Here is a 10,613-nt window from a genome sequence, read left to right on the forward strand (position 1 = left end):
TATGGCCCTCCTCACCTTTCTCAGTTAAAATCATTTTTTTTTCACAATTATCTGCAAGACCATGAGTAGTAAATTAGCAACATAAGTCAATATTTCAGTATTTAGGTTCTTCAAAAAAGGCATTGGGTAGTTTATAGGCTACCAAGGACATAGAACTATACTCGTGGAAAAGTTATGAGCATTCATGAAAGGAAAAACATTTTTTTTTAATTAAAAAAAAACACACATGGAGTGCAGATGGCAACCTGAGTACTTGAGATGCCCTGAGTTAAGTACTTACAGAGTGTTGATATATTACTGGGCGTGGGGTAGTTGTCAGTGGACTTGTATCTTGGAAAATTCACATACTAAGGTGTAGGAAAAAAAGACTTAAGGGGAGATGAGGATGTGATGGAGAGACAAAGCTTGATTCCCAAATCATGGCCTTCCTATCCCAGACCACAGTGCAGAATGTCCATCTGGAATTATTGCTGTAAAGACACAGTACCCTACTCCTTTCCCCATAAAGACTTGGGAGGCTTAGTAGCAGTGACATAGTAGCTTCTGTTCCAGCTACCATGTCCCTTTAGCTCTGTCTCCTTGGCCCCTGATCACCTAACATTTATCCATAACTTATTATTGACCCACACAGTGGCAGACACATTCACATGATCTTATTTGTTATCACAATTCTGGATACAGGTGTAATTAACTTTATTTTACCAGTGAGAAACAGGGCCCAAGGAATTCAGTGCCTTAAGGGCATAAGGTAGTAACTGGTAGAGTCAGGTTGGAACCCAGGTTTCCTGACTCAAGTTAAGGGTCTTGTCTTTTTTTTGGCCAGGCCTCAGGCTGCCGTCCATGGGGTCGCTAAGAGTCGGACAGGACTAAGCGACTTCACTTTTACTTTTCACTTTCCTGCATTGGAGAAGGAAATGGCAACCCACTCCAGTGTTCTTGCCTGGAGAATCCCAGGGACGGAGGAGCCTGGTGGGCTGCCATCTATGGGGTCACACAGAGTCAGACACGACTGAAGTGACTTAGCAGCAGCAGCAGCCAGGCTTGTGGAATGTTAGTTTCCCAGCCAGGGATTGGACATTGGCCCTCGGCAGTGAAAGCTCAGAGTCCTAACTGCTGGACTGCCAGGGAATTCCTTCAGGTATCCATCAAGGGATGGGGGGTGAGCAAGACCTTAGAAGGGGCAGGGCAGATCTTTGTTTGATGTCAAAAATCTAAGTGAGTTTTGCATTCTTCTCCAGCTTATGCCAGTGTTTGTTTTAATATAATAAGAATGTCCTTTCCTCCCTAATCTTGAGTAAAATTAGCACTCCAGGAAGATGTGCCATGTTTATTCTGCAGCTTCTTATAATAATGGCTAATAATAGCTACCCTGTATTGAGCTGTAACTTAATGCCAGGTACTATGATAAGTGTTTTACATAGATTACCCATCTTTACATAGATTTAACCTGTGCGGGAGGAAGTATCAGCCCCACTTCGTGAAGCACCGCCCCAGAGGGTGCTGTCCCCCCTCCCCCACCACTACCAGGAACATGCTAGGTTGTAGGCAAGAGCCCTTGATTTCAAATGCTGATCCCTCCCTTGCTCAACCTGTTTCAAGCTGGTGGATCCTTGCACTAATATGTGTAACCTGGTGCCTAGTAAGCACTGGCACTCAGTAATGGTACCATCTTGGTGGGTACATCAAAGGTCTGAGGTTCCAAACTTCCATCGGGCCAGTTTCCCATTGTCTCCTCCATATACCCGAGGAGAAGAAGCTGGGATGGGGAGAGCAGCCCTCTCTGGCCCCTGCCTGCCCGTGCTATCTCAAAGCCCTGTCTATCGCCCCCAGTTTGAACTGCAACTGAGCCCTTTTCCAAAGAGAAGCTCAGTACATTCCTTCCTACCTCCTAGTGACCTTCAGTGACCTCACTCAGCCCTGAGATGCTCCAGGTGAAGTGTGAGACTTAACTACTTCCCAAACCCCAAGCCCCCAGCCACAGTCTCTTGCACTTCCAGTCTGGCTAGTGGGGGTGACCCTGGATGGAAGTGACTGCCTGATTTTTATTTTCATAACTGTTGAATGGGAAAAAAAAAAAAAATAAAACAGACCTGTATTCCCCAGCGGAAAATCACCGTTCTCTCATGGGCTCAACACTTAGCTCTTCGTGGAGAATAGAGATGCTTCTCGGGAGAATTTTGCTTATTTACAAATGTGCCTGCCGGAAACTGAGCCAGCCTGGCCACTCCCCTTGCTAAGGGGCTGGCTGGGTGCAGGAGGCAGCAGACCTGGCAGCCAAGTGAACAGATCCCCGTGAAGCAGGCTGTCTTTCCCTGCCTTAACTGGCCACAGCCGCCTCTCCAGAACCTTCAAGTGAGCATGAGCCCCACGCTGCCCCCTACTGGAACCCTACCCTGCTTGGCCTCTCCAAACCTCTGAGTAGGAGGAAATCCAGATGGGCCCAGAGAGGTCCCTTTCGCCTTGCAGTGAATGTTTGGGAGCTCTAGGCTGCCTGCAGCACTGGGGTCCTTGGTTGGGAAAGGGAGACAGGAAGGGTGTGGTCCTGGGGAGCCCTCCCATACCCTCAGTGGCTGGCTGGAGAAATGCCTTTGAGGTCCACCAGTGGCTTGCTCTAGAAGCATGGGTTCTTGGGATTTCCCTGGTGGCCCAGTGGTTAAGAATTTGCCTTGCAATGCAAGGGACATGGGTTCAATCCCTGTTCAGGGAACTAAGATCCCACACACTGTAGGGCAACTAAGCTTTCATGCTGCAACAAAGACCCAGCTCAGTCAAAAAAATTTTTTTTTAATTTATTTTTAATTGAAGGATAATTGCTTTGAAATATTGTGTTGGTTTCTGCCATGCATCAACATGCATCAGCCATAAGTATTCATATGTCCCCTCCCTCTTGAGTCTCCTTCCCACCTCCCACCCCATCCCACCCCTCTAGGTTGTCACCAAACCCATTTGAGTTCCCTGCGTCATACAGCAAATTCCCACTGGCTATCTATTTTGCATTTGGTAGTGTTAATGTTTCCTGTTACTCTCTCCATCCGTCCCACCCTCTCCTTCCCCTGCTGTGTCCACAAGTCTGTTGTCTATGTCTGCGTCTCCACTGCTGCCCTGCAAACAGGTTCATCAGTGTGCACGCGCGAGTGTGTGTTAGTCGCTCAGTTGTGTCCGACTCTGTAGCCCGTCAGGCTCCTCTGTCCATGGAATTCTCCAGGCAAGAACCTTGGAGTGGGTTGCCATTTCCTCCTCCAGAGGTTCATCAGTACCATCATTTAAAAAAGTTTTTAAAGGATCTTCTTGTTCCTGGAGCCTCACTCCTCCTTGCTTTGATGCCCTGGGTGAACTAACTGCGGGACGTGCCCAAGGTCACCCTGCAGTACAATCAGAATGAAGACCCGGAGCAGCTGGTCTTTGGCTGGCCACTCACTCCTGACCATGAGGATGGGTTGCAGTCCACAGGGTGAAACCCTTTGTGCTGGGGGTGACAGTGGAAAGGGTGAGCTGTGAGTGAGAGCCCAGGATTGGCAGGCTCATCCTGCTTCCCTCCTTCCTGAGGATTCAGGGCCCAAGGACAGCAAATCTGCCAGACCAGCTTGCAGAACAGGAACAGGGCTGCTGTGGCTTAACCATGCCATACTCTTCACCACCACTGCCCCACCACCAAAGTATGGGCGCTTCCTGGATGACCAGCCATGGGAGCAAAATGGCATCTTCTCCCTAAAACCCCTGCCTTCTCCCAGAGTCTTCATCCAGGTTGATGGCAGGGACACTTACCTGGGTACCAAGTTGGCCACCTGAGGGTCAGCCTTTGATATGGAGCTCTGTAAGTCAGCTAAGCCCAGAACCTGGTCCCTCCACCTCCCTTTTCACAGCAAATAGCCCCTGGCTGCTTCACTGGAAGGGTCTGATGGGGCTGGGGTAATGGGATGGTGCAGTGGTTAAGGCTGAGTTTCTGGAGTTAAATGAACTTGGGTTTGAAGCTTGTGTTGCCACTGACTCACTAGGTGACCTTGGACAACTTATTTTACTTCTCTGAGCTTTGGTTTCCTTTGGGAATGATAGCAATACCTACTAGGTAAGGCTGTTAGAATTTAATTGACATGAAGGATCGGAGATGCTTTGCCGGTGCCTGGACACTGCAGGAGCCTGATCAACGTTAGCTGCTGCTATTAGTTCATCTCCGCCCCTCACCACCTTGTTCCTGGAAGACTGACGTATAAACACCACCATCCGACTTCTCAGCTTAGTGTCTTTCCGTGGTTCTCCATGGTCCATCAGAGCATGGTGCTCGGGGCCCTTCAGGAATTCCTTCGTTAATCCCTCCCAGCTGCATCCCGTTCACACCCTCCCTGCTGCAGCCTCAGCTGCTCATGCCAGGATCCTGACTCTCCAGTGCCTCTCTGCTTTTGCTTGGCATTTTTCATTCCTCTACTTCAACCCATGGTTTTGCGTAAAGGACTCCTTTTCATCTTATGACGTCTTCCAAGAGCCCCATTGTGCCCACTGATTCCTCCACTTGCCTAGTCATACCTGCCTGATTGCATTTATTTCACTCTATTAGGACCATTTGTTGGCATGCCTGTCTCTCCTGTGGGACTGTGTCTTCTTTGTACCTTTGTATTCCCGAATCTAGCACAGGTCTGATTCATAGTAGGTGCTCAAAAGAGTTTTGTTACCAAACAGACTCACAGACATAGAGAATGAATAGACTTGAGGTTGCTGAGGGGCAGGAGGATGGATTGGGAGTTTGGGGTCAGCAGATACAAACTCTTACATGTAGAATGGATAAAAAACAGGGTCCTACTGTAGAGCCTAGGGAACTATATTTGATACCCTGTAATAAGCCATAATGGAAAAGAATATGAAAAAGAATGTATATCTACATATAACTGAATCAGTTTGCTGTACAGTGGAAGTGGACACAATATTATAAATCAACTATACTTCAATTTAAAAAAATTATTTACGTTAAATGATTGTGCAAAACAAGCCAGCCTCTCTCAAAGGTCCCGAATATGCCAACAGGTCACTGGACACCTCTGTCTTTGCTCAGGTCCCCAGTTCTCCATTTTTCCTAGACACACACCCCACTCAGGCACACTCACAGTACACACACATACATACATATGCACATGTGTACACATGCACACACATACATATGTGCTGCCCCTTCCCCAAGATTTTGCTGTCTCATTAAACTTTAGTCTCTAGATCGGGGCTGCCCTCTGCAGGAGCCCCTAAGCACATGTGGCTCTTGAGCACTTGAAATGTGGCTGATCTTGGGCTTCCCTGGTGGTCCAGTGGCTAAGACTCGGTGCCCCCAATTCAGGTGACCTGGGTTCAGTCCCTGGTCAGGGAACTAGATCCCACATGCCACAACTAAGAGTCCCCATGCTGCAGCTAAAACTTGGTGAAGCCAAATAAATAAATATGTTATAAATAAATAAAGTTATTTAGGCATCATTTAAAAATGTGGCTGGTCTGAACTGACATGTGCTGTAAATGTAAAATACACACGACTTTTTTGTCATCCTTCATCTGTATTTTGTATTTATTCTATAATAAATATATAATTATATACGATAGAAATGATAATTTTTTAAAACAAAAGGGTCCTCAAGTATAGATTCACATATAATTGGCACCACACCATACCATAAATTTGTACTATGTACCCTTTTTTTTAAGATTCAAGACAGTTTTATTACATCAAGCTACGGACTCAGTATAAAAAGAAAAAAAACAGAATGTGAAATATGTGTAATAATTTTATATCAGTTATTTGTTGAAATGACAATACTCCTTATCTACTGGGTTAAATACAAGATCTTATTAAAATCGAGTTAGCCTGTTTCTTTTGGCATCTTCTCATGTGGTTACTAGAAAACTGAATATCATGTGTGGGGCTCCCAGGATCTTTCTGTTGCACAGCTGGGCTCCAGATCCTTAGGGAGCTGTAGGTCCCTTCTTTCTCCAGGAGGTGGCAATCTCTCCCTGCTTTTGACACCTCCGTTCCAGAAAGGTCTGGAAGGTTCCTGAGGAACCTGTGTACCATGGCAGATACTGAAAACCCTAAATAAGGACGAGACCATATTCAGCCTATCTATCCAAAGGAGGCTTCAATGGAAATCCGCAGGAAGTCAAGGAGCTAAGTGTCATCCTCACCAGCAGAAGAATCAATACCTAGCTGATAGAATCCTTGTCTATGTATCTAGCTCGCTGCCACACATTCAATGCAATCTCTGTTTTCCAGGGGTTTATAAGCTGCTGGGAGCTTGCCGGGTGAACCTCCTGCACACAATTCTCCATCTCGGTCTCCAGCCCCTGGAGAATCTGCTAGTGACAGATTAGGGTTGGAAAGGTCAATTTTTGCTCAGTCCCTCAGTTGTGCCCGACCCTTTACAACCCCATGGACTGTAGCCCGCCAGGCTTCTCTGTTCATGGGATTCTCCAGGCAAGAAGACTGGAGCGGGTAGCCATTTCCTCTTCCAGGGGATCTTCCTGACCCAGGGATCGAACCTGCCTCTCCTGCATCGGCAGGCGGATTCTTTACCACAGTGCCACCTGGGAAGGCTGGAAAGGTAAATATGATTAGGCAAACTGCCCTCTGTGCACTCTGTGCAGGGCAGATCTTAAGTGCAGGGGAAGAATGAGAGAATGATGCTGCCCTCAAAACCACCAAAAAACGCAACTCTTACAGTTTCACGAGTGCCTGAACTGAGCGCTGTCTTCCTTGCCTGTCTGGGCCGTTCAGTTGCTCTGTTGGGAAAATTGGGGTCTTGGAGGCATCACTGGAGTTTTTCGTGGGGTCCACCTTTCAGTTTCCCCCAGGTGGATTCCCTGGGGGCCTGCAGCGGGAACCCGGCAGCAGTCACGTGGTGGCAGCCCCACCCTGTGCCAGGCCCTCCAGGTGCAGCTGAGCTGTGGCAGGCTCTGTGCTGCGGGTGGGGTGGACCGGGTGAGGGGAGCTTGGCCCTGGCCGTGCCGGCGGGTCATATACCTTTCGTCAGTGCCCTCTGCCCTGCTGCGGCCTCTGCTTTGTCACCATAAAGTGGCTCTTCTGCATCTATCCCCTACCCTCCCCCACCCTTCTCTCCTGGAAGGACTCGTAAAGTCCATCGGGGGTGTCCTTGTTAGGAGAATCTGAGCTCCTGTCTCCACGCTTGGCTGCAGGAGATGCTGCTGATTGTCCAGTACTTGGGTTCTGGGATGTGTCCTGATCCAGGGCCTGCTCGTCTCCTCACCTTTCTTCCTGTTAATGGCTCATCCTGCCCGCGGCTCCACCCAGAGAGAACATCCCCCAGCTCAGCCCCAGCATCCCTGTGGGGACACACAGCCCCTAGAATGTCCTTTCTATATTGAGACTCTGATGTCCACTCCGTCATGGGAAAGCCAAATCTGTTCTGGTCATCTCACCGCTACAGAGCATTAGTAGGGTGGGGGCTCAGCCGGGTCAGAGGGAGGCTCTGCTGGGCAGGTGGGCAGTCAGGTCCCATGGCCCTCTGGGGTTCTCCGTGTGGCCTGGACAACCTGGCTCCACTGTCATAGAATGTCCTGGAGCAGGAGCCCACCATCGCCCAGGATCTGCCTGGGACCACAGAGCCTGTGGGAGGGACCCGGTGGGCAGCCACAGCTGGCACCCAGATGTGTGTAGCCCTGAGGGGGGCCCAGAGGAGATCTGTGGACGAGGTGACAATGGGACCCCTGAAGGGGAGCAACTGGGGAGAAGAAGCAAGAGGTGAGCTGAGTCAGAGCCGGGGGAGCCATGGTCTTGGGACCCTCTCAAGGGGGCTGGTGCTGGAGGGAGTCTGTGGCATAGAGAGTGGAACTCCATCATCAGGGGTCTGGGATGCAGCCCCCGAGCCAGAGTCCCCACATGGAGACATCAAATGACATTGACTTTGCATCCCATACCCAGCCTTGGCCTCTTGCCTCTGGTTCTGCAGTTCTGATTAGCCACTGAGCAAGTCCTCTAAATGATGACACGCTCGGGCTGCCAGAGCTGGGAGGACCCTCAGAAGCGGGCTTGCCTAGGGGACAGAGCGTGAACACCTGTGCCAGTCAGTTGGCGCCAGGACATGGATTAGACTGGACCCACGAGGCTTAGCCCCGTGCTCATCCCCCCAAACCCTGGGGCCTCAGCCAGCCACTGTAATCCTCCACATCCACGTGCCATCTGAGGTTTCAGCCTCAGCCAGCAGGGACAGGGCTCGGCGTGGGGGGTAGGGGAGCAGAGCCCTGCTGGCTGCATCTGCCTGTAACGTGGGGGTGGGGCAGGCAGGGGATTAGAAATCTCTGAGATCAACATCACAAGTGTCCGGACTTTTCTGGTCCTGAGGCTGTGGACAGCCTCCAGAGTGGTGGCTCTGTTGGGGGAACATTAGAGCTCCTGCAACACAGGAGTCCTGGTAAGTGGAACCCTGGACCCTGGGCTCCTAGAATTTGAGAGCAGGAGTCCCCTGCCTAGGGCTTGGGGACGGGGGAGAGAAGGAGGCAGAGGGCGGGAAGGGGAATGTGCAGCTCATGGGCTTTGTAAGGGAGGGACGGCCGCCCCTAAGAACTTCACATCAACAGGGGGTCAGCGAGTGAGAAAGGGGCCCAGGGAGCCAGTGAGCAGGCACAGGGCAGGAGGAATCGATGCTCTAGCCCCTAGATTCCCCGCTCCAGGTCCCCTACAAGAGAGGCAAGAGGCGCCATCACCCTGGGTGGCCCCCTGGGAGATGAGGACCAGCCCTCTGACCATCGCCCCTCTCCAACAGGTGAGGAGGGACCCTCCTTGTCACACAGGCCCCTTCTGAAGCTGGGGACCCCCTGGGTGGCAGCCGCACCCAGGATGTCCACGCTGAGCATCCACTGCCTGAAACCCTCGCCTCTGCACCTGCCGTCTGGGATCCCAGGGTCCCCAGGCCGCCAGCGGCGCCACACGCTCCCCGCCAACGAGTTCCGCTGCCTCACCCCAGAGGATGCTGCCGGCGTGTTTGAGATTGAGCGAGAGGGTGAGCAGCTCCCTGGCCCCCCAGGGTCCGGGACTCTGCTGAACTCTGCCACTGTTGCCCTTGGGGGAGAAGACCCTGGAGTCCCCTGTCCTTGGTACACGGGCCCCCAGAGTGTCTGACGGTGTGTTTTGTGCGTGTACAGGAGCACACGTGTGTTTCAGGAGAGTGGGGGGAAGAGCAGCCCTGAATCCCATGCTTTCCCAGGGGAGGCCTGGGGACCCGGGGAGCCCACCCAGCATCCGAGCAGATGCTCAGTGGACTGGGGGTCACCCACTCGTGCTTCCTGACGCAGCCTTCATCTCTGTCTCCGGCAACTGCCCCCTGAATCTGGACGAGGTCCAGCAGTTCCTGACCCTGTGTCCCAAGCTGTCCCTGGGCTGGTTCGTGGAGGGCCGTCTCGTGGCCTTCATCATTGGCTCCCTGTGGGACGAGGAGAGACTTACTCAGGTGAGGATGGGGATGACCTGCCCAGTCCCGGGAAGGCCTCAGGAAAGGAGGGCACCACCTCCCGTGGAGGCAGAATGTGGGGGAGGAGCAGGAGGCTGGGATCCAACACAGGAGCTCACGGTGGGTCCTCTCCCGGCAAGAGAGCCCAGTCCTTTGGGGCTCAAGGCTCTGATGAAGAGGACCACAAAGGGGCAGGGTCATAGCTCCTAACTTGGGTAGAAGGGGGCTGACTGGGGACTCTCGGGGCAGCTGCTCTCGGCCCAGCGGGGGTGGTTTTGGGGTGCACAGAGGCGACCCTGACTCGTGTCCGTGTCTCGCCCCAGGAGTCGCTGACGCTGCACAGGCCCGGGGGCCGCACCGCCCACCTGCACGTGCTGGCCGTGCAGCGCACCTTCCGGCAGCAGGGCAAGGGCTCCGCCCTGCTGTGGCGCTACCTGCACCACGTGGGCGGCCAGCCGGCCGTGCGCCGGGCCGTGCTCATGTGCGAGCACGCGCTGGTGCCCTTCTACCAGAGGTTCGGCTTCCGTCCCGCGGGCCCATGTGCCATCGTCGTGGGCTCACTGACCTTCACAGAGATGCACTGCTCCCTGCGGGGCCACGCTGCCCTGCGCCGGAACAGTGACCGCTGACCCCCCGGGGAGCCCATGGTCGGGAGCTCCTACTCAATCCCCGGTTGGTCCCCTTCTCTGTCCTGCCGTGCCCCCTGCTCTGCTTGGTCTGAAGGGAGACGGTGATTCCCAGGGGATGGATGGTGGAACGGAGAGAATGGGTGAAATAAAGAGAGAGCAGGGCAGCTGCTCCCAACCCAGGTGCCCTCCTGGGGTACAAGTACTGTGTACTTCTCTCTGTCCATGCCAGGCCCTCTGGACCCCCTGCATCCAAACTGTGCCCAAACGTGCTGGGTTTGTGAACTGGGGACAGTGGGAGGCATCCTGCAGCCTTGCTTCTGCGTCTCACCAAAGGAGCCCCTATGCCCCCAGACCCAGGGCTGCCCCTTCTGGTCCTCATCCCTGGAGTGGGGGCAGCCGGTGGGAGGGAAGGGCAGGGGCCACCTCCCTGCTTCCTCACGACCCCAGGTGCCCTGGATCCTCTGCCCACAGTAACTTCCATCCCATCGGGTGGGGGGTGAAGGACTGAGGGGAGGTGCCGCGTCCTGCACAGTGGGTGAGATAGACCTGA

At 52.9% G+C, this 10,613-nt stretch overlaps 1 protein-coding gene across 1 annotated transcript; it reads left to right on the forward strand.

Annotated features, from left to right (window-relative positions):
• The first annotated feature begins 8,824 nt into the window (after nucleotides 1-8,824).
• On the forward strand, nucleotides 8,825-10,217 carry LOC129651122 (serotonin N-acetyltransferase). The gene is made up of 3 exons (XM_055579821.1): nucleotides 8,825-8,987; nucleotides 9,280-9,434; nucleotides 9,758-10,217. Exons 1-3 carry the CDS (start codon nucleotides 8,825-8,827, stop codon nucleotides 10,061-10,063), a joined length of 624 nt encoding a protein of 207 aa, XP_055435796.1. The 3' UTR covers nucleotides 10,064-10,217.
• Nucleotides 10,218-10,613: the final 396 nt, after the last annotated feature.

Source organism: Bubalus kerabau, chromosome 4 (genome assembly GCF_029407905.1).
Source record: "Bubalus kerabau isolate K-KA32 ecotype Philippines breed swamp buffalo chromosome 4, PCC_UOA_SB_1v2, whole genome shotgun sequence".
Lineage (NCBI taxonomy): Eukaryota > Metazoa > Chordata > Mammalia > Artiodactyla > Bovidae > Bubalus > Bubalus kerabau.